General features: G+C 35.2%; 2 protein-coding genes across 24 annotated transcripts in view; one reads left to right on the top strand and one right to left on the bottom strand.

Annotated features, from left to right (window-relative positions):
• Positions 1-1691: 1691 nt before the first annotated feature.
• On the bottom strand, positions 1692-6130 carry LOC110858780 (transcription initiation factor TFIID subunit 6). 14 transcript variants are annotated; one of them, XR_004836855.1, is made up of 9 exons: positions 5823-6130; positions 5372-5710; positions 4769-5215; positions 4419-4598; positions 3741-4124; positions 3085-3405; positions 2602-2761; positions 2396-2500; positions 1692-2093 (listed from the first exon to the last, which is right to left on the bottom strand). XR_004836855.1 is itself a non-coding variant. In XM_035858905.1 (8 exons), the coding sequence occupies exons 2-8, from the start codon at positions 5609-5611 to the stop codon at positions 2493-2495; spliced, it is 1740 nt and encodes a 579-aa protein (XP_035714798.1). In that variant the 5' UTR covers positions 5612-5710; positions 5823-6130; the 3' UTR covers positions 1692-2492. The 14 variants fall into 14 exon arrangements, 13 of the variants coding, with proteins under 13 accessions (XP_035714798.1, XP_035714791.1, XP_035714797.1 ...); XM_035858905.1 differs by having other exon boundaries at positions 1692-2500; XM_035858898.1 differs by having other exon boundaries at positions 1692-2125; positions 2386-2761; positions 5823-6122.
• A 103-nt stretch (positions 6131-6233) lies between these two features.
• LOC110858669 (PH and SEC7 domain-containing protein) overlaps positions 6234-24228 on the top strand; it is a 47549-nt gene continuing 29554 nt past the window's right edge. For 9 of the 10 annotated variants that reach the window (XM_035858886.1, XM_035858887.1, XM_035858895.1 and 6 more), the window contains exons 1-3: positions 6234-6730; positions 7374-7530; positions 7594-8363. The gene's annotated coding sequence lies outside the window, so the exon portion shown is untranslated. The remainder of the gene's footprint in view (positions 6731-7373; positions 7531-7593; positions 8364-24228) is intronic. The other variant, XM_022107505.2, reaches the window with a different exon arrangement.

The following is a 24228-nucleotide window of genomic DNA, read 5'->3' as shown; positions in this document are numbered from 1 at the left end:
TGTAACGGTTGCTTCAAATCTAGGGACGAAGACAGCAATAAATTAATGATTAAATGGAGTAAAAAATTGTAACATTGTAAAGTCGAATAGATAAAATTTCGGAATTATGTTGTTTAATGGATAGTAAAAGATATTTATGACAAATGGACAAATATTAATTTTGTAACAAAATAGTGAGAAATCATTAAAATTTCACGAAATCACTAAAATTTTACTAAAATATTACTAAAATTTCACTAAAAATTTCATAAAATCCATAAAACTTCACTAAAATTTCGCTAAACATGCCTAAAAATGTTATACTTAATTATACTTACAATTAGTTATACTTAATTTCACCGAACATTTCATAACATCACTAAAATTTCAAAATAGTACGTGTTTTGGGGTTTTCCTAAATATCAATATTTTGTAAAAAAAATTCCTGTTATGTGAAAAATATGAAATTATTTCGGCTATTTTTTCAAGAACATAAATCTTGTCAATATTTGGACAATTTTTCTAACCAATTCTTTTCTACAAAAAACGAACTATAAAAATTATAGTATTGAATTTGCCCCGGTAATAAAAAAAAATTATTGGTTGGATTCACTCGCATCAATTTGTTAGAAATTTGAGAGAAGCAGAGATTTTTTTGGAAGACAATAAATTTCCAATATTTTTGATGTATTTGTGTTTCCAATTTTTACAGAATTCCGTGGATGTATTCACGACAAGTTTGGTTGGAAAATCTTGAACATTGAGCAAAGTTTAGCAAGTTTTTTTAACGTCAGTTTGTTGAGAGAAGAGGTTTTTTGCAAAAAAATTGACAAACACGATTTCCAACATTTTGGAGTTATTTGCCAATTTTTTTTTTAATTAGGGGGCGCACGACAATATTGGTATCTCGATAATTGAGCATAGTTTTTCAAAATTTGCAACAATGGAAAAAAAAATTAATTTGAAAAACTTCAAGAAAGTAAGTAAATCTATGCAAAATTATTTAGCACCTGGGCTTAAAATTTTAATTAAATTTCCGTTAACATTTTGCAATTTATCTTTAGATCCTGAACAAAAAATTACCTAAATAGTATTTTTAATTAATTATTAGCATGATGCGAATTAATAATTTCGACGTTTAGTCAACGCATAAAATTCGATTTACTAACGCCTGAAATAAATCGAATTTTAAAAACCGGCAAAATACCGGAATTAGGAAAAAAGATCCACAAAAATTACCAGTTTCAGGAACTATACAAAACTCCCATGACAAAATTCCCAAATTATGAATGCAACATGCACAAAGATTTGTGAAGTTTTAGGTTTTTAAAACTTAAAAAGGTGACTATTTTCTTGCAACATTATTTCGCACAAGTATTTGCAAAATAAATAAACTGCGCTAATAATAAAGAAAATGAGCAATTAGTAAAAAAAGGTGTTTTTACAATTGATGTGACATGTGTCAAAATGGTGACCAAAAAACCAAAAATTTGCGTTATGAAGTTTACGAGCTTGCGAGTTATGAAGTTACGAACGTCTCCTAAAGCTGAAAATTTGTATGCAATCTCTTTTACATGCAATAATCATTTCAAATCGTAAGGGCACAATTTACTAGTCATATGCACGTCAAACTGTTTCGCAATACAAATTCAAATCGCAATAACGATGCAAATAAATTAATTGTTAATTAATTACAAAGCCAAAACTAAGTATGACGGTTTTTAATTACTCGTTATCTTTATTCCATGTCAAATTTTAAATATTTATCAAACAAATAAATACCTGAAAGTGTTTTGTTTTTAATTTTCGATTCCCTTAATTAACTCCATCTTTATTTAGCACACAATTACATACTTAGCTGATTACGAATGACTAATTTTTAGACAGAAATATTTCCACAGCAAAATATTTACGTAGTCTCCTATATGTATGTAAAAATATAGCTTAAATTACTTCAAAATTGGTTTCACACACGATTTATTAAAATTAATTGTTAATTAATTAATTATAAAGTCACACAATTAAATTAATACGAGTCACTATTATTTATTTACACCTTTTGAACAACTTCTGGAGAGATCGGGTCGACATTATTATAGTCACGTCATCCTCGTCTTAATAATAATTCCGACAGGAAAGTAATACACTAATTCACTCAGATGTTTGTAAACTGTGCAAAATCATGGTACAAATTAGTACAAAATTATGAACCATGTAAATTTACAGAGTTACAAACAACCAAGTGAATCTACAACACAGAAAATTAATACCACCAATTCACTCAGATGCTTGTAAACTGAGCAAACTTTTTGCAAAATCATGGTACAAATTTCTACAAAATTACGAATTTTGCAAAATTACGATTCCCGTAAATTTACAGAGTTACAAACAACCAAGTGAACCAACAACATTTTACTTCCTGTCAATCATTAATGTTCCGAGTACTCGTCGTTAACGTCGTCGTCGTCGATGTTATCACCACTGCCGTCGTCGTAGTCGTCGGTTGAAATGGGTTAGAAACCTTGGGGAAATTTAAATTGAAAGCGGGAGCATTACTATTACTAGCGACAGGACTGCCCAAGTTCACGTTGCGCCGGGGATAAGCAAGGATTCTAGGCGTACCGACGGCGGAGGAGGCAGAGGTGTGACGAATGACAGAAATATGTCGCGTCGTCGGCGCACAGGGGGCACGTGGCAGCGGTGGAGAAATATAAGGACGTAGCGACATCCCCGATCCGGTTGGGACAGAGTAGGTGTCCCCCTCGCCAAGATTGATGGTCACCTGGAAGTCGGGGAGACAAAAGAAAACAAAAAACAAGGTATTTTTGGGAATTTTCAAAAAATAAAAAACGTCAAAAGCTTCCTCTTTCTCTCTCTCTCCACGTGGGTAGCACATGTCTCTGCAGGATTTTGGTCCAGGTTTAAAATATTAGAGAAAATTTTGAAGAAAATTTCAAGCAAAATTAAGTGGAATTTTAATCCTAGTTAGTCTTAATTAAAAAATTATGAAAAAAAACTACTACAAATCTACGAAATATGTATTTGTAAAAAATAATCTATCTCCTGTTTCCTCCTGTTTTTTTACGGTTGCTGATTTTGGTTTACCTGCTGCTGCAACCCAGACGAATTTACCACAACGTTACTTCCCACGGTGAACTTGGGTAGCGTCGGCGTGGTCGGGGTGGTAGGACGGACGGGGACGGGAGGTGCGCCCATGACGGGTTTGGAGGCGGAGGAGGTGTGTTGTTGCGTCGCGGGGATGGATTGTTGCGGGGTTGGGCGGAGAATGCCAGGTGCTGGAGTGGACGAAGGGGCTTTGGCGTCTTGGGTTTTTAAGACTTGCGCCAAATAGCCGAATTCGGTTTTGTAATCTTCTAAAGTGTCGGTGGCTGGGCGGGAGGATTTTACGATGGGGGCGACGTATTTCTGCAAGGAAATAAATGGTTAGACGACAAGTAGGGAATTTTGAGGGTGAAATTTATTGTATATATTTTGTAGTGGAGAACGTAATATTTTTCTTGAAAATTGTACCGTTAAAATTTGAAGCAGTTTTCCATTTCAAATCATAAATTTAATACATTTTGGAATTAGGGAATTGCTGTGGGCGTAGTGTATTTTGCACAGTGCGAAAACTTTTTCAAATATTTTAGGTACAATTTTCTTTACAAAATTGCACCTTCAAATTTTGTTTAAAATTCTACACTTTTTGCATAAATTTCGTGATAATTTAAGTTATTTATTTTTGTTAAATGTGTACTCACTGCAATAATGTGTCTAATTTTGACACATGACGCTTTATCTGCTTGAGTATGGCCCACGCCTTCCAGACAAAGTTCTAACCGATCCCCGACATCTTTAAGTTTGGGGATGACGAAGGTTTTGATGACTTCCGGCCCCAGTTCACAGAGCCCAACGATTGAGCCATAGACCGAGGAGAGGGGTGACTTCTCGTTAATGAGAGCAGTGCAAAATATCCGAGTTATCCTCGTTTGCACATTGTTGGTCGAGGTATTGTACGTCTTGCAAATTTGGGCGATAAGTCGAGCAGCAAAGTCGCGGAGGGCCCAGTGGTTATCGTGCTCGGGGCGACCGCAAAGTTGCTTGGACACGATACACGTCGCGACGGAGGGGATGATCTCGTGGAGCTGGAGAAGAAATTAGTTCATAATTAGTAAATAAGTATGGAGATAAATTCTTTAAAAATCGAGAAATTAATTAATAATTGTCAAATCTTGGAGATAATTTGTATTAAAAATTTGTAAATTTGAAATAAATTTAGTGCTTTTGGTTAGAAAATAACTAAATCCTGGACAGAATTTGTATTATTTCGAATTTTTAAACTTTTCAGTGGAAAATTTCAGCATCATTTTTGACATCGCCAAATATCATCTCAATGTGGAAAATATGGTAATTAGTTTTTAGCAGGTTTTGATATTTACATATTTTTCGAGGTAGAGGGTCTGATTGTCCAGAAGGGCGCGGACCATGCGCATGAGGTAGATGAGGAGAGCGAGATTGCACTGAACCACGTTAACACGGACGCCTTCCGCGATAAATGTGCATAATCTCGGCAACATTTCGTACAAACCAGGATCGTTCGTCAAACTTTGGAGGGCTTCCTGGAATCATAAATGTAAAAACAAAATTAAAAACCGAAATGGCCAAATTCCAAAAAATTAAAGAGCTAAATTAAAGATAGAAAGACAAATGCTTTCCAATTTTTGTAAAAAAAAACGACACGAATTTTGCTTAGGTTCAATTTCGCACTATCATTTTCGCAAATTCTTACCGTTCTTCTCGTCTCTTCCGAGCCTACGCAGGCCTCCGTGATCTCCTTGTAGTACAACTGCTGTTCCACGGAGAGTTCATGGGTCGCCAACTGTTTGACAAAGACTTGTTCACTGCTCTTGAACTTGATGGGTTTTCCCACCGTGGGGGTGTACGATCCCGTTCCGTTGGACTTGTTCCCCTTGGCCAACTTTGACGCCGGGTCGACACACTCGCTCCTCTGGAGGTCGATGGATTGAGGGGGCGGGTTTTCCGGAATGGCTGGCTGCCTCCCTTCTATAGCCAACCAGTGGGAACGGATGACTATATCGGCCGGGATTTTGGGGATGGGGGCGCCAACGACGTCATGAATGTCGACTTCTTTCTCTTCCATAAAGTGGAGTTCGCGACCTCCACCAGACGCAAAACGGAAAGGGGTCGACGTGTCGACTTGGAAGCCGTAGAGAGGCTGGAAAAGATGAGCAAGAGTATTATTATTTTAAATTATATACAAATTGTTAAATGTCATTAAAATACATGGTAGTTTTAATTATTTCTTAAACTTTAGCAAGAGTTAATTAGCTAAATTTTTGCAATAATTTCGCCAATTTTTTAAGGTGCTTACCTCTATATTTTTAATTTTTAGAGAATAATCGATATCCGCTGGGGTGAGTTTTGTCCGTCTAGCTTGCTCCATAAATTTGACGGCATCCTGCACCACAAGTTTTAATCGGTACGAGACATCTTCCGCGAGTTCTTTGGCTGCTTCGTCCTCTAAATTTGCAACCCCGACGGATTCCGCCATCGATTTGATGGAATCGACGAAGAGGACGGTGCCCGTGGCGGAGGATTCCTTGTCGCCCATTATGACGAAAAGTATGTCGTCGACAAGATTCTATTTCTTGGAGTTTTTGTAACTTTTATCAAATTGCTATTATTATCAGTTGCACGGTCAGTTTCCTCCCTGCGTTAATAACAACAATTATTAAATGTAAAATTAAAGAGGAATTAATTTATTTAAAATTTGTCAAAAAAAGTAAACCGTAAAAGTAAATATTCTTTAAACCAGACTTTACCTTTATTTTGAGCTCTCCAAGCTCTCCTTGTCAACATCAAGAAGAAGCCATATTTTACCCTTTGTTACTATAATTCAAGAATTAATTAATTCCAGTAATTAATTATTTTCAGAAACTTTCAAAATTTAAAAAACCAAAAATCAACAAGCCGCATATAGTAAAATGTTGGAAGTTCCGCTAGCGGGGATGCAGTCGGGGCAGGTGAGATGATGTACATGGCAAAATAAAAACTTACCCTAAAATTTGCATAACTCATGATGATAAGCGGCTTATCATGTTAATGCGAATTTTTTGACAATAATGAAAATAACACTGTGATTACCACAGTACGCATTTTCTTTCAGAATTTACTGCTCCCGTATTATTACCTAAAAAAAAATCCAATTATAACAATAATGAGCACAAATTTTGCAAATCGTCGTCATCATACAGCAAAAAAAACATCTTGAATCACCATGATAAGTGACTTATCATGCCAAACTTATCAATATTTTGACAATGACAAAAACCACGATAAACATTTTCTTACAGAATTCGCTGTTCCACAAATATTATATCTAAAAATACCCAATTACGACAACAATTAGCACAAATTTTGCAAATCGTCGTCATCATCTAGCAAAAAGCATGTTGATTGATGTCAGTTTAGCCGAAGAAAAGGAAGAAGATGATCATTTTATGCATTATTTTTTAGCATCTGCTGCCGACTGAAGATGAGTTGCACGGCTGTCTGTGACTGACTGTGAAGTTGCCTACTTTTTTTAGTGTACAAGTTCGTTAGTTTTTTATTGTGCTGGGTGGCAGGGAAGTGAAAGAACTGCAGTGCCGATGCCGACGACGACGACGGAAGAATTGCATTTTCAGTCCAACCATTCTTTTGCAGCTGAGGCTGGGATGAAAAAATTTCGGTGAGTACAAAACAAGAATTTTTAGGAAATTTAAAATTGTAGTTTTTTTTAATTTTGGGAGGCGATGAAGCTTTGGTTTTTGGTTGATTGAAGAGGTCAGGAAGTTGAACTTGAAGGTGTGTCTATTAATTAATTTAGGAGGGGTTTGCTTGTTTTGTTTTAATTGTTTTTGGTTACTTTGTTAATTATTGAAAAGTGTAGTTTAAGGGTAGTGCCGAATTGATAAGGTAGTTAATGTTAAGGTTGAAGTGATAAATTTTTGCCATTACGTAAATTTTAGTGCTGTGCATTGTTCTGTTCATTGTTTTGTTTTGTTTTGTGGGTTTATTTACTTTGTGGCTGTATGTATGTATAATGATGATTTGAGTTAATTGAGGTGTCGTAACGGGATTATTTGCTATTCATTCGGATTAATTTGGATTAGATGGGTTTGGATGGTTTAAAATGTCAAGTTTTATCGCTACCGGCCTTGTAATTTTTTAGCGAGAAGTGTAAAAGTTGGAGGTGGTCGGTTAATTAAAAAGGGTTGTTTTTTCATGATTTAATAGTTAATAATCAATAAATGTAATGTGAATTAATTAAGATTAGTGTTGAATGATTACTTTGGCAGGTACGTCAAAAACTAATTGTTTTTTAATTGCAGGCCGCTACCTTCAAGCCAACATTTTACCCTATGACATCTAAATACTCACTGCTGCTACCCGTTATCTCAACGATATTACCCATCGAATCTCAAACCTTTCTTGCTTATCAGAAGAAGATAAACTCAAATTAAAGTAAACGGCTAACCATTTTCAAAGGTACTATTTACAAAACTCCCATTTAAAAAGAAACATAAAATCTAATCCCTTCCTTCCTGACAGAGCCTGCTTACTCACTTACTTATCTCAACTCCAATACTTTCCCCACCGGGACAATAAATAACCAGCGGATACCCGACGCATAATTATTATCGCCCCAAAAAAGAGACAAAGACTTCCACCCTACAACTCCCGGATTTTCGGAAGAAGAAACACCGGACTTTCCAGTGTTAGTGAGTGAGTGAGTGACCAATCCAGCCAGAGATCGGTCCATCTTCTACCCGGTTCTTGTTATTCCACCAAAATCCGGGTAATTTGTCCCGTCTCATTCCTCTCTCTCGCCCTGCTCTCTTCTTCGGCGGCTCTCGGTATCGGAGAAAACCAGTTGGAAATCTCACTCCCGAGTTCTTCCAAATACATATTCTGTCCCCACCACGGGTCTGATGGGTAGATGGTGAACGAGCGTCTTGTCGGCACAACGTCGCTCTCTTGTCACTCTGCAAGATCACCTCGACACGGACGCATGACATTCTTCGTCGTCGTCATCCCACGACCCTAGAAGAAGAAGACATCACTCTCATCTTCAACCCCACCCGACCGATAAGATATTCAACAACACTTCATTAAACTCGATCTCTTTAACAAACCGATTGTCAACGAAAAAAAACTATAGTGAAATCTGAACAAAGTGCGTGAAGCGTGACAATTTTTTTTATACGGACAATAAATACGCGCCGCACTTTTGAACAATTATTAAAACGAACAGTATTAAAAAATAGCATTATGAAGAAATCATCAGCATTCATCGTGGGATTGAGAGTGAAGAAAGAATGGTAAACAATATTTTTGATGTAATATTTTGCTTTTAAGTGTAAATTTCTTGCAAATTTTCATAAAATTTGATGTTGGCGATGAAGCATTTTATCTTTATCATGATGATTTGTGCTGCATGGATAATTTGGTGTTGTTATTTGGGATCATAAATATTAAACTTTTGCATTTTGGGGGACTGGGCATGAAGGAAGTGATCGATTATGGGGGGATTTTTGATGTTTTTTGGGGGGAATTTAGAAAACCCGCCCCCCTGAAATAAGTGGGGACACATCCTTCATGCCCGTCCCCCCTCCCGTTTCGTTACGGAAAATGGAATAAGTTTCTCTACTTTCGTTAATAAGTTTAATAAGTTTTTGCATCATGGAACGGACCAAAAGTAAAGTTTGACCAAAATTATGGCACCTTCTTGTGCTTATAAGTCATCTCTCGTACAGGGGCCGCGGAAGCCGTGCATGGGGACATCTGGGGGCATTAACATGGTAGAATAAGGGGGGTGGAGGGGGTCATATAACAATGGGGACATTAAACAACCGTGGGGACAATGTCCCTCTGTCCCCACGCTGCTTCCGCGGCCACTGCTCTCGTCCATATATCCGCTTTATTATATCCACGTTCTTTCATTTACTTGATATCTTTCACCGTTTACAGATCTGATTTCTGATCAGAATACACAATAATTTCTGATCAGAAATTATTGTGTATTTGGGCAATGCTTATTTTCGATTAATTTGCTCTCTGAATGGATAACTTGTTTCGAATCATCATGGGCGAGATTTTTTAAGGTATCTGTTTTTCACCACGACCACTTTTGATTTGGTTTTTGGGCCATATTTAGTTTTGAATGTTCGTGTTCATCATTTTCTTGACAATCAAAAGTTTTGCATAATGTGTTTATTTAGTTACTGGTTCAAATTGCAAATTACAAGGCATCTTTTGTGGATTGGATTGCATATTGGATTTGATTCGACGAATTGAATTGAATAATAAAATTGAGTGTTGAACTGGCTTATTTCGCACTAATGGTTTCATAAATAAGTGCCTTATTAATTATGAAATTGTAAATGAAATACATGTCTAGAGTTATTTTCATATCAGGATAAATGTTGGTTAGTATAATTTAATTAATTAACTACATAAAAGGCAATGCAAATATAATGTAAAGTTTGGCATGTTATCGGAAATCCCAACACTTTTAAGTCCTCTTCACATTGAAAATTGAAATACATTAGCTTGCCGTGATTATTATTGGGCTGGATAACAGAATTCTGTGAATAATTCTGATAGAATTAGAATTCTGTCGAATAATGCGACACGCGTTGACCTCGGTTTATTATTTGTCGTTTAATTCACCAGTAAACTGATTCGTGTTAGAGTTTGTGCCGTACATGATTGTATTGTGTCACGTATTTACGACACGTTTTAGCGGATGAATAGTAATTAATTAATTAATTAGTGGGACACTTACATACACACAAGTATTTGTAATGCGTGCTATGTATTTTGCACGCTTGAAACACATGCAAATCACGCCACTTTTTAAGGCTTCCGGATAGGATTGAAACTGTATACCAACACGAAGCTACGAGTTGACCTCGTGGTGGGTGTACGATGCATTTGACAATAAAATTATTCCTGTCGGGTATGTAGTTAGGCAATTACGATTGGAAAACACAGTTCTAAGGCATCTTTCTATCACAATGGAGGTCTCCCAAAATTATTTATGGTCACAGATTTTGACTAAGCTATAGTCTCAATCGATCACAAATTTAACTAGGGTGAGAAATTTGCCAAAAAGACAGACAAATATCTGCCAATAGTCAGAATTGGCAGAGAGTTTAGTTTGCAACTAAAGAGGAGAAAATGTGGAAAGGGTAAAATTTTTCAACTTAAGGCCATATTTCTCCTCTTCGGATGCAAATATCTCTGCCAAACGTGCCCATTGGGAGATGGTGTGTTTTGCAAATTTCATAGTAATTAAATTAGCAAACGATTGACACTAATTTGGTCAAAATTGTAGAGCATACCAGAGAGTAGCTGGGCAGCATGTTTTCAATGCCCAGCCCAGCCCAGCCCGAATTTCTTGGGCAATAAAATGCCCAGCCCAGCCCAGCCCATGTCTTTTGTGCCCGCCCGGCCCATGCCCACGTGGGCTGGGCTGGGCAGGGCATGCCCGAAAAACTTGGCCTGCCCGCTACACTCTGGAGCATACCTTCATTCTCACAATGGTTAGGTTTGACAATGTGGTAAATATAGCATAAATCGTGATATTGTCCATAATACAAATACGAGTCGCTTTTTACAAACACAATACACAAGTTTGCTGCGATTGCGAATAATAATTTCAATATGCCATCAAATTACGTACTTTTACGTAATTTATTACGTACGTACTTTTATGTCATCATCACCATCTCTTTAAAACATTTTACCAGGATCACATTCGATATTTGATGCTGTAAATGGCAGAAATTAGTTTCATACTAGCAGAACACACTAAATTATACTTTTTCTCACAACGCTGCCCATAAAGTTGATATTAGATTTTCATACAACGTGTCTTTTTGTTATCCGGGTCTAATAAAGTGGTCGAAATTTGTTTTTTTTGTTCGACACGTACACAAAAAAGCTATTAATTTACTATACACATTTGAAAGTCATCATCATCATCCAAAAATCTTTCTTGTTGACGCAGAAGAGGTGTTAATTTGTGATTTTCTCAACTTATGTACGTTATGGCAAAAAAGTTAGGAGTTTGACTTTTCGACTCTGCTAATTCGATTAGTGGTTGATGACGAGGTTGATGATTTTTATCAGAATTCGTATGGAAAAACAAGTTGGATAAGAAGATATTTATTTTATGTAGGGCATTATAAATAGTATTTTTTTCTAGGAGGTAAAATTAATCAAAAGTTTTCTAGCGAAATTTTTTGTAAGGTTTTTATTTCATTAGTTTTTTTGCGATGTGGGTTTTTTCAATTAAATATAAGTTTTTAAAGTTTAAGATGAAATGAAATTTATAGAAAAAAAGTTGAAGATAAATTAAATTAATATTATTTCTTTACGAGAAGGAAGAAGAAGGTCGTAATTTGTGCCTAATTTCTTATGGGATTTATGTAAAAAATTGAAACTAGAGAAAGGTGATTGAATTAGTGAAAGTTGAAATTTTCAAAATTTTGCAAGAAAGTCATAATTTGTGACAAATTTCGTTTACAATCAAGGTACGATTGTGTTGGGTATAAAAAATTGAAACTGGAGAAAGTTGGATTAGGGAAAGTTTAAATTTTCAAAATTTTATAAATACAAAATTATATACTTTTTCTGAAACTACGCCATAAAATGTGACCCATCTTAAGCCGAGGAAATGCCCCCTTTTGACTTTCTCCACGATTTAGACTTAGATTTTACTCCCTAAACCCAAAACTTAAGCAGATTTGAAGTGTTTAAAGAGAGAGGAAGTACATAATGCTTGTTTTTGTTTAAGATGGTTTTCAAACATTGAGTGGGAGGTGGAAAAGGTCAAAACATTTAGGAAATGACCTATTTTCCTGTTTTGTTATTGCATATGGTCTGAATTTGACATAAATTTTGTATGTATGTACATACATAATCAGGACCGAGAGAGAAAGTTGATATGAGATTTGTTTGTGGGCGGACGAGGAGTTCAATCCGTTTGAACGAGTCAACTACTTATGTGGATTTAGCCGTGGTTTCACTTTCAAGTGGAATCATGCCGTCATTTCGCCGGAGTTGGCTTTGAATTTAAAGTGAAATGAGTTATGTGGTGAAAAGAGTGGATTTCGTGGACAAAATTTTCAAACAAAATCTTTCAAAATTGTGTGTACACCAATTTACACTCGGTTGGTAACGATTTGTTGACAAAATTCAAAATTTTGGACTTTCACTTTCACGTAGAATCATATCATGCCGTAATTTCGGGTCGGAGAAAGCTTCGACTTGAAAATGAAGAGAGTGATGTGGTGAGAAATTTAAATTTCATGGACAAACTTTAGTTAAGGTTGAAAATTGTGTTACCATTTTTTACCACTCGGTAGCGATTTGTTATCAAAATTTAAATTTTGAGCTTTCACTTTCAAGCGAATCATTTCGTGAGAAGTCTTTGAATTGTAAATGAAACGAACTCTGGTACCTTAAATTTTAACCTTAGGAGTTACCAAACTTGGTCTCGTTGGTGGCGTTTTTTACAAAAAATCAAATTTGCTCCCACCCTAGAATCAATTTCTTACCATCTTTATATGTCATTTCCGAATAGGAAATTTAGCGAGTTATTCATTACGCATTCATGTCGAGATTAGAATTGAACCCCTGCCAAAAAGCGGGGGACTTTATTGTTTTTCTTTATTTTAAAATAGTACATAGTTAATGGTTTCACGTCTGGTTGGTTAGTCAGACCAAGTTACGGACGTATTTAAGTCCTGTAAGTGGGATCCGTAAAAGTTTGCCTATTTGTTTACGACGAGAGGGTGGATGTTTTGTAAACACATGTTTGTTTTCGTTCCCTGCCCAGAGATCAGTTTTCCAGGAGGAGTAAAAAAAAAAACTTCTACAACTTATTTACAGGGAATTTTGCACAAAGTTGTAAAATTTTTATTTTGTGGTCGGTTTTGTTTTACAGAGCTATAGTTTTACAGAAGTATGGCCATACTTGTGAGGAAAGGGAGGCAATATATATATTATTTATGTATGGTGGAGGATGGTTATGATGATAACACGTTATCTTGGTGAGGATTATGTAGGTTATCACGTATTTAGGGGGGAGGGGGCAATGTGATATTGAAGTTTGTCCAATAAAAGTCCACAAATCAAGCCAATACTTTTAGTCAAACTTCAACACCGGGGTAAAAATCTGTAGAGATTAATGAATTAAGTGCACTATTGAAGATCACAAAAGGTTTTAGGTGGACAAAATGTGATGAAAAATTAATCTAAAATTTAAAGAAATTTGTTCTCATAAAAAACGGAACGCATGAAAAAGTAATTTTGGTCCGATAGATTTTAATTTAATTAAAAAAACTAATTTAATTTCCCCCCATTTCATTCGAAATTTCGAATGGCTTGGAATATTCATGTGGTCAAAACTGCTGACAAAAAATGCTACCATTTTTTAGAGTAGCCACACTAGTGCAAAATTTGTGCAAAAATGCAAGAAACAACGACTCCAACTTGCGCCATATAGTTAAGCTCTAAAACATTGGCGCAAGTGTATCTCCTCAAAGCTAAAGATGTTCCTCATTTTATTTTTATTTATTTATTTAACTTTCTGCACGTTGCATAATTTGTGATTGTGGAACGAACTCTGCCGAAAAGGGTGCAGACAGAGTGCTATGAATTTGTAATCTTGGCTCGATTGGTCTCTATCTTTCCCCTGGAGGAGGAAGAGGAGAAAGAGAAAGTTGCCACAGTTTGGTGAAAGTTTTAGGCTCATTTTCACCCTCTCGTTTCGACTCATGTCTGTCACGTAGCAATTTGCTCATCTCGCATGCTCGTAAATATACATACATATTACTTGTTAATAACTTCCCCCAAAATAAGTTGGTAACAAAATGTGTGCACTGGGTAGAAAACTGGTATTAAGTCATTACTGACCGGAGTACATGTGTACGTATATGACTCTACCGGCACGGTAATAATGTGCATTACCGTTTAGTAATGTTGTGGCAATGAAAAATTCATCACTGAGAAATAAACTACTACCAATCCGGTAGCAAGTTATTATCAAATTAAGGAGAATTTATATATGTATGACTACCAGAGCTTTACCAAATTGGTAACGATTTGCTACCGGATGGTGCGAATAATTTTTATAAGATTCAGAATTAATACTGCACTTGCTTTCTATTAACGACAAGGTGTCAAATTTAATTTGTCTTTACTATTGGGTGGCAAATCTTTACCAACGTGATGGAGCGACATATGCAATGATTTTGTTACTAACTTAAGTATTTTGTCTGTCTAGTTTTTATAGTAAGTCTCCCTCCTGGTTAAATTGGGAGGTAGCAGATTTTCAATTTTCTGGGCTACCTTAATTGGAAAAAGTAATTTTACAAAGATTTTAATTTGGATGAAAAATGATTGGAAAATTACTTAAGTTAATTTAATTTCTGGCTCAAAAAAGAAACTTAGGTATTCAATTTCTCTCCAGATTGTGGATATTCGAGAGATTTTGCACGTTCTCTCCGCCTGATAAGTAAGTAAATTCAATGCGCAGATTTTCTATGTAGTGAAAATGAAATTGAAAATCTTGATGGGTTTCCCATAATTGAAGTTTTGTCGTCAATACATGCATATTTAGCACTTGTTGAATTTGAATTTTCGACCGTGTTGATGAGTATAAAGCTGTTTTTGTGCGAGTTGTTATTCAATTTATGTAATAAGCTGGTCTTATGTTTGGCTTGCTCGTGCCCCTAATTTCGGTGGGTATTGAATTTCCTATTTGCCAAAATTACCTGGCTTTCTTACTCGAAAATAAGTAATGCAGGTATAGATATATAATACAGAACTCGTGGCCTATTGTGTCTCCCTAGACGGAGAAATTGTGTGGCAAATAGTGGTGGGGGAAAGTAAAGAGGTAGATATTTTATGTACGTGTCCTCGCTCGCCATTTTGCGAATTATTGGAATTCGAGTCTTATTGGACTTGATCCAATCCAGGAGGCGTGATCAGTTTGGATGGATGGATGGACGATGGTCCTTTTTAGTTTTAGAGAGACTGTGCAGAAAAGATGGCACAGATTTGCAGAAATTTTCAAGGGCGAATTTTTAAGTACATCATGAATTTTGATTTTGTCTGATTTTCGGCAAGAATTAGAAACTAGTAAGAATTTTAAAAGGTAAACTTCTGGGAATTTTAAAAAGCAGAAATTTCGGAGATTTTTTAAAAAGTTGGAATTTCAGGCGTATTTTAAAAAGTGGAAATTTCAGGCGTATTATAAAAAGAAAGTGGAAATTTCGAGGATATTTTACACATTAGAAATTTCAGGCATACTTGAAAGTGGAAATTTCGAAGGTATTTAATACATTGGAAATTTCAGGCAGATTCTAAACCTTGGAAATTTGTGGCTACGCTAAAATCCACTATTTACAACAAAGTGCATCTTTTATGCACCGCCCTACTTGAAAATTGGACCACTTTCTTCCAAAAATTTGAGACCTTTTCTTTCGTGACTATTTGGCAGAGTTGAGAGAGAGATTTAGTTTCAATTGTATAGCCGGTTTTAATTCTTCTCTTATTTCGCCTTTCTTCTCATCTTCAATGCCTACCTTGTCTCTGGAGGAAGATTATAATTTAATGAGAAAGAAAGAAAGCGTCGTGTATTTATTTCCACTGAATTGTTTTCATTGTCGACTTGTTTTTCACCTTTTTGTCCAGTGGAGGAAAGGTATTTTGTAATTTGTTTGTAACCCGAGGAGACCACCCACTTGGACTTGGACAAGTTTCTATTTCCAAATTGGTACCTTTCCTAGAATTCACTGGATTGAAATCGAATGTGGAAATATATGTTACTTTTTTTGTCAGGGGAGAAAGTTAGGAAATTAGAGAAGCTACTCTGATGAAAATCTGATAGAGTCACATATGTCCTTCGAACTGGTAATGATTTGATAATAACTTCTTACCGGATTGGTAGTAGTTTGTTTCTAAATGGTAAATTTTGCATTACCACAACATTACTAAACGGTAATGTCCTTATTACCAGAGTCTATGCATATGTACTCCGGTCAGTAATGATTTAATACCAGTTTTCTAAAAGGTAGAGTCTAAACATATTTCTTATAATCTGAGCTAAATTTTCTTGCCACTTTCTCCATATCATTTGAAGGTAAAGTAAGGTATTTAATAAACGGGGTAATTTGAGAAGGTGAAAGAGAGAAAAATTTGTAGAGCATGATCTCTTGCTCAAGTAATACTCATCAACAAACGGGAGTGATTTTCCTTCTGGGGAAATTAGTGAGTGCATTGACTAAAGCCAAGTTATCTTAATTTAGTATAATAAACTGTTTTTTTAATATTTTATAATTTTGGAGTGAAAATGATACAAAAGTCAAGGTTAACGATTTTGTGAAACTGTTAAGTCTGTTAATCTCTCTGATCTATTCGTTTAATTTCCTCACACTTTTTGCCACTTATTTGCTTTTTCGACAACAGAATCTTGTGCGTACCATCATTACGTATTAAAATCTTGCTGCAGAATTAGCGCATGAACGGGAAAATAGGATAATCCTGGATAAATGACAAGTTTGTGTTTTGCTACTTTGTGGTAGAGTGGATAAGATAGGATATTCGATTCACGCGTTTGTAACCGTGTTCATCATCATTTTTCTTCTTGTTCTTGAACGGATATGGAGAAGGAAGGAGTCGTTTCGTTTCTTTCCAGTCTAAAATTAGGCTGTCTCTTTAGCTGGTAGATTTTTATTGGGAGAGACACAGAAGCTGGAGATAGGGGGGCATGTGCAGAAATGATGGGACAAATTTTGTTTGCGGAGACGATGCGGAGGTCATAAGGTCAAAATTATAGTACGGGGCATGTCATTATTCAAGGGGTCAAGAGGTCAAATCAGTCACGTGCTCTATGCATGGTCCAAAAGCCTAACTGCAAGTGTCATCATTTGTAAAAACGTAGAGCGGAAGTGACTCCTCTGTCCTCTCGTCTTGTTAGGTTTGGAATGTGTCCTAACAATGGAGGTCGGTAACAAATTTTTGTAAGCTTACTCAGATCAAGGGCGTGTTCTTAGTTTATGAAAGATTGTAAAATTATTTTAGAAAGATTACGAATTTTACAAAGTTACCAAGGACTGCGTGAATTGCCTCATTATTTTGAACTAAGCCATCCATATGTCTCGAGGAACAAGTTATTGCTTTGACATTTGCCTGAAATTAGTATGTTTAGCTTATTTATCATCATCATCATGAATCCCCTCTGGAAAAAAGGAGGGGATAATGAGACATGAGAGGAAATATAAATATTTATCGTTCTATGCACAAGTCACATTTTATAATTAAACTTAAAATGGGTCAGAATTTTATTTGATGAATTTTGTCATCGTTTATTTGATGAGTTTCAACTCCGAATTTTTGTGGGGGGAGATTGAGGACAGGTGTTATTAGTCTCAAGGGAGTGGTTAAAAATAGGGTAAAAATAGGTCATCTTTTTCTACACGTCTGGTTTTCCTGCCTTGTTCCTTAATTGCGTCAAGTTATGTAAAGTTGCTTTAAGCTGAGATTTGGGACACATGTAAAGAAATTCTGGACAAAAATACGCTTTACATGGACGTTAAGATCGAGGACAGTAAACAAGCTTTGTACAAGAAGAAATTGATCTCTAGCTAAATAAACAAGTTGTCTGGCTAATAATTCATATAGGTAAAAATATGCTAAAAAATATAGATAAATCCCGATCCAAGTAAACACTTAAGAAATTTAAAGATCAAAGAGGCACGGATTTTTGTAAGTAGGAGAGATTATTATCCCGGAAGAATTAGCGATTTCCTAGGAGGAGGATCAATTCTAAAATTGGAAGCAATATTCATTTCATACTACGGGGGAAAAATTATAATGAAATCTGCAAATCTGACCAAGCTGGAAAACATGAAGTACCTACATAAAATATTTGATCAAAAGAGTCGAGATTTTTAGTCTGACGGTTTGAGACTTGAAAACATCAAAGAAACTGGACACAGAAATGTATTTAGATTTTTTGTGACATCTGCGATTTTCTCGTGATTTAAAGAATAACGGAATATTTATCATAATTTGGTTTATTTAAACCACAAACATTTCTGAGACGGATTTTTACCGTGATAAACAAGATCAAAACTTTTCACAATATTCTCACAAAATATTCAATATGTATTGTGTTCAAACTTCAAATATCTCCGATTTTAACCTGACCAAACCGGACACTAAAAATGATTTAGTCTCTCAACTCTCAATCCCTCTGGCCACACGAGAAAGTGAAGAAAACGTACGTAAGTTGTTGCCACATGGCGTGAATAATGCGGATTTTGTGTAGCATCTTATCCTTAAGAGGACCCTATATTTTCTCTCTGCCACAATTTACAGTACGTAAATCCGCTTTCGTACAGTTGCTTTGATGATAGTTTTCCTTTCATGTTTTTAAACGCGACGAGATCTCTTTGTGTGTCCCTGGAGAAGAAGGAGAAGACAGAATTCCAGGCTTGTTCTCTGTTTATTTAGTTGAGTAGAGAGGAAGAGTGGAAAATGAGGTGGAGGGGATAAAGTGAGACACAAGTTTTTGCAAATGGTGTGTCTTTTAGCGGAGATGAAAATGGGCAGAGGTGAGACGACGGAGATGTACTTACTTAATTTAGAAAGTTTCAAGTTTTTGAAAAAAAGTATTGGGTGACCAATATATAAAAGAGTGGAGGGGGTTGGGGGTAATGGGAGGTGTTAACGCCAACTTTGTAAACTGGGTAAATTGGTTATGCAGCTACACTCTAAATAAAATCATTACCAAATCATTACCAAAATGCACACGTATATGACTCTGCAGAAACGGTAATAATAACCACCAGCTGGTAAAGAAATTGATTGAACCCGAAGTGGTAATAAAGAACACCTTTTGGGATAAAATTAATACCATGATGTAGGACAGATGTACTACATATGTAGTAAAATGTCTCCCGCCTGGTAATAAACCATACCACTTTGTGCACGGCGTGCTATTCATACCGGTATTAATGCTTTGTATTACGTATACCCCATCATTACCAAATGTTGTGCAGATTTCCACCGAAAAGAATAGATTTTTTGTTTTTCTTTACAATAATCTTTGAATCAATTATATTTATTATAAAACAATGAGACATACTTACATAATTATAAAATTTAAGTGTAATGCAAACTATTCAGTACATACACTTCAGTATACATATTAACATGAAATTTAAATCGAACTAAACATTTTATAATTTTTGCCGTACACTTACCTTTAATTTTTGTTTCACTGAAAAACTAAACACAGCAGATTATTATTTTTATTATTTACTTGTTCCTATTAAGATACGACCACCATGTTGATACGGCACCTACATATGGTAATTTGATACTTACCTGTTTCCAAAAATTGTATATAATTTCCAGAAGTTTTTATCAGTTTTTATCCCACGGGCAGAATTGGATTAATTTCGCCGTGTTAACTTGAGTTGAGCTGAGCGCACTGTTTAGCGTCTCACATTTAACACCAAATGTATTAAAATTCTTACCTCCGTGGTAATAAACTACACCAAAATGTAGATCTCATCAGCACCACAACAGAAACAATCTGTACTGCACTTTATTCAAATTATGGTAAAGAGTGCTACCTAAATTTGTAGGATATAATTACCGGCTCGTAGGAATTTATTACCAAAATTATAAAGATAACTTTAAACATTGCGGTGGAAGGCTAGTTACCCGTTTGGTATTGATACGGTAATAACCCCGTATAATTTTTGTAGGACGCGTAATTACCAAGAGCTCGGTAAAGACGTTTATTAGGAATTCTTTACCAAGTTGCTAAGAGTGTACTTGGCTGATGGAAAATTAAATGGTGGAAATGGAATTGGTGCAATTTTTGGGACAAATACCTATTTTGCAAACTTTATGCGTGGAAGGTTTACAATTACAAGGTGTACACTTGTTTTCAAGGTTTACAATTTGTGTACTTTACGTGAATTTGAGTAATTACAAATACGCAAGTATGCAAAATGTGGTATAATCTTAGCAAATTAAGCGGTATTTAGTCCATCAAATTTAAGAAACCTATGTATTTTCTGTTTGAATCATTCCTTTAAGGACGAAATGACATATACCCTTTTGGCGAGGAATGTATTTTAGCTCTATTTTTGGCAGAAATCTATGTCCTTAAGTAAGTTACGACTCCGACATGGTGTAATGAAGTTCTTTGTGGTGGAGTGGATCTTGAAAAGTACGAGGTTTTCGTTCCGTCTTATATATCGAGTTGGTGGTGAATTTGTCACGTTGGAATTTCCAAACTAATCATTAACTCGCTAAAAACTCGTGTCTCTCGTTCTTAAAATTGCATTTTATTTCCAACCCATGCCCTCGCCCGCTTTCGTATGCACTTCACATGTCACACGTTCCCAAGGAATGCAGTTAATTCGGTTTCACACGATAAGTGCTTGTTTTTTTCGGTGGTGGTTTTTGGGATAGCGTGTCTTTCTTTATTATTTTATAGTGAAGAGAAAGATATAGAAACTTCACTCGGAAACTGTGTAAACGTCGTTTTTCAAGATTACGAGTAAACATGGGTTGAAATTTTTTTTCAAATCAGACATTAGTTTGTAAAAAGTTGGTTATTAATAAATTTGTAGAATTAAAAAAGTCATTGAATTTCACTAATTTTGAACAATTTTTAGTAATTTTTATTACAATACTACTGCCGTAGGATCTTCAGTCGTACAAAACTGTCTAAATCGAACAATTCAATTTGTTCGGTGTTAAACTTACACAAATAAATACAATTTTGTGTGCAAAATTTTTGCAATTATTTTGGAAAATGTTGTAAAATAGTAGTTTACAAAAATCCGAGTGAATTTCTGTACTTGATTTTTTTACCAATTAATAATATTTTCTCTCCAAATGTAAATTTTTCATAAAACCACACACTTTTTTTGTTCCCAATCTGAATTGTTTTTACTTACATTTCTAGAAGTTAAAGATTTGCTAATTTCCCTTCCATTCCATTTCTTGCTTTGTGGATCGATTTATTTATCTGATATGGGGTTGAATTTGGCTTTTTGTAATCGGAAAGTGAAATTATTTCCGTGCGTGGTTTCGTGACTGTGCTGTTATGTACATATGACGGGTCAATAGCGGTGGTTTCTTGGTTTGGTTGGTCAGTTAACTATTGATTTTTATCTCTCGTGTCTATCCCGTCCTCCACAATAAAATAATTGTCTAGCCATAAAGAGAAAGGCGAATGTGATGTGACATCAAAACTGCGTAAAATTATTTACCTTTGCAAAATTATGGGGAACAAATGGATTTTCATCGATTTTCTTAATTTGCACGGGACAAATTAAGTATTCTTCTTCTGCATTGGAAGCTTATTTTTAACGAAATACATATAATTTATATGAATACTAATAATATAATTATATGAATTTTCATAATAGTTTTTCTGTAAAATAAAAACGGTTAGGAAACTTATATTATTTTTACGAAATTGTTTAACAGCGGTGTCGATATTGAAAATTTTGAATTTTTATTGATTTTGTAGTCTCTTCTGTAGATAGGTACTTTTAATTGTACATGGTAAAATGGTTCACTACAATAAATTGTATAAATTTTCAATAAATTTTCACCAACATTTAACAGATTTTATGACAAATTGAGGCAATTCACGCAGTTATTGGTAACTTTGTAAAATCCGTAAATTTTATAACATAGTTTTATTAAGTTTCACAAAAGTAAAAAATGACATGAGCAAGTTTACCAAAAATGTGTAAGAAAATTTTGTAAAAGTTTTTAACTTTAGAGAATTTTCGGAATTTACAAAGTTACAAATGTCCACGTGGATTTATATTCTTTCGTGAAACATAGTTTGTCATCCATCAATATGCATTATTTTGAGGAGGATGAAAATAAATACGGCGGAGTAGATGTCGAGTGGATGGATGGATGAGGACTTTCTCTCCTCGTGTCCACCCACTCACTTTCACTCGCTGAAAAGGGTTGTCATCCTGCCCACAGGGCTACACGTTACGTTACGCAAGCAGAATCCTGATCCGTTTGCACTCTTAGAAAACTGGTATTAAATCATTACTGACCGGAGTAGATGTAAATATGACTCTACTGGCACTGGTAATAAAGGGCATTTCCGTTTAGTAATGTTGTGGTAATGAAAAATTTATCACTCAGAAACAAACTACTACCAAACCGGTAAAAATTTATTACCAAATCAATACAAGTAAGGAGTATGTATGTGACTCTACCAGACTTTTTTACGGTTTGCCTAGCTGACTAATTGAAGTTTACAAAAATTTGTAAGCTAATTTTCCTTCGAAATATTTGTAAAAGTTTGTAAATTTACAAAATTTACGGAATTTGCAACGTTACCAATGCCTGCGTGAATGGGTCGTTCACAAAATTTTTCGTAAAACACTAACGTCAGATTTTATATTTTTCATAAATTTGTATGCAATTTTAAAATTTCAGATACATTATTAATGGTTATCTGGGTTCCTCAAAGTTATTCAAAGTTTGTAAAGTTTCAGAATTTACGGATTTCACAAAGTTACCGAAAAGAACGCTTTGTTATATTTCATTTTACAGAAATTATACAGTTTACTGATCATGAGTTACAAACGAATAACAATTTTTGTCTTTGGATTATTTAGCGTGTGGGTTTTTAGAAGGAAAATAATCTTGTATTCATTTCATTCGAGGGAGAAAGTGAGATGAGATGAGATGAAGTGGAGTGAAATTTTGTAGCCGTTTTAATTCCAAAAAGATGAGAGAGTTGTACAATGTAGCTTTTCATTTGTTGAGTGAAATAAAAAGTGAAATTGGTTCAAAGGATAAGTGCGAATTTTGCGAAATTTAATACAGAGTTCTGTAGGTGAGTAGGGATTGAAGTAGCTAAAATAAAGGTGAACAATTTTAAGTGTAATTAAGTTTGGATCGCGTAAATAGATGAGAGCAAGCTTATTGTATTTATGCCAAGTGTCAAGATTAAAGGGACATTTTGGTAAATTAGCAAATGGAGAGAGAGGGAGAAAGTTGACATATTTTACAAAATTGGTACAAAGAGATGACCTAAAAGGTCAATGGATGGATTTAATAAAGGGACCAATTTTATAATTAACTTGATCGCACACAAATGGATGAGAGAGAAAGTGTGGCCCTAATTTTATTAACTGTAGAGATTAAAGGAGAAAATTTTGCGAATTTAAAGCCCAAAACCCAGAGTGAAAGTTTCATATTTTAGAAAATTGGCACAAAAGACGGATAGGAATCAATTTAACAATTAAACACAGACACACACGTGGCACATATTTGTCATATTTGTACAGGCACAAAGTGTCACTCGGATAAGTGCAAATTTTGCGAATTGTCCTAATTAAATTAATTAACCTTACCTTACCAGATACTCAAATTCGACATGAATTTGGCACGATTTGATTTCCACCATGAGTGGAAATACGAGTACATTTGACACTCTGAAAGCCGGATTTAAATGAGTTACCCACATATTTCATTTCACACCAAAGGCGGCCTACATTTGGCCGTGTCGGAGAAAGCGAAAGCGGAGAGAGAAAGTTGCCGAAAAGAGAGTAGGAGATTAGATTAACGGTGAGAGAGTAAAGTTAGGCTGAAAATTATACATGTGAGAAAAATTAATGGAGGCAGATAGGATTTGATTGATGGCTTTTTGAGTGCTGCCGTGGCCGCCATGGAGAAAGTAGAGGCACGATGGCTTTTTACTTTTTGATGGTTAACTTGATTACGACGGCCCGAATTTCTGGGTGGAATGAAAAGATGAATAATATGGAAATTAGGTTTGCAAAGAAGAGGAGAGTGAGAATATTATTGGAGAAGAGAAATAAATACGATTAGGTAGATAAAAGTGGAGAAAGGGAGAGAAAGGCCTCGTGGTCATTCATTTCATAAGCCGTTGTTATATTGTGACCTATCTTTTAGCGAAGAGAAAGTGGTAATTTCTGTGAGGAAAAAACGAAATTTTTGGGTGGAAAGTTTGCCAAATTTTACAAAGATTACGAGGGAAACTTGTGTGACAAATGTGTCATAAACTTTTAAGTCATTTCAAATGTCATGGTCATGACACGTGATGAGAAAGTTGACAAAAGGCAAGGTTCATTTGTACGA

The sequence above is a fragment of the Folsomia candida genome, unplaced genomic scaffold, assembly GCF_002217175.1.
Source record: "Folsomia candida strain VU population unplaced genomic scaffold, ASM221717v1 Fcan01_Sc022, whole genome shotgun sequence".
In the NCBI taxonomy this organism is placed as follows: Eukaryota; Metazoa; Arthropoda; class Collembola; order Entomobryomorpha; family Isotomidae; genus Folsomia; species Folsomia candida.
Note: the sequence above shows the minus strand (reverse complement) of the source record. Positions and strands in the feature narration are given on the sequence as shown.

Coding starts and splice junctions, on each gene's coding strand:
- LOC110858780 (XM_035858898.1), bottom strand. CDS start 5,611: ATGGGCGACAAGGAATCCTCCGCCACGGGCACCGTCCTCTTCGTCGAT. Junction 4,125..4,418: donor CCCTCTACCTCGAAAAATAT/GTAAATATCAAA, acceptor TTTCTTCTCCAG/CTCCACGAGATCATCCCCTC. Junction 2,762..3,084: donor CGTCTGGGTTGCAGCAGCAG/GTAAACCAAAAT, acceptor CCCGACTTCCAG/GTGACCATCAATCTTGGCGA.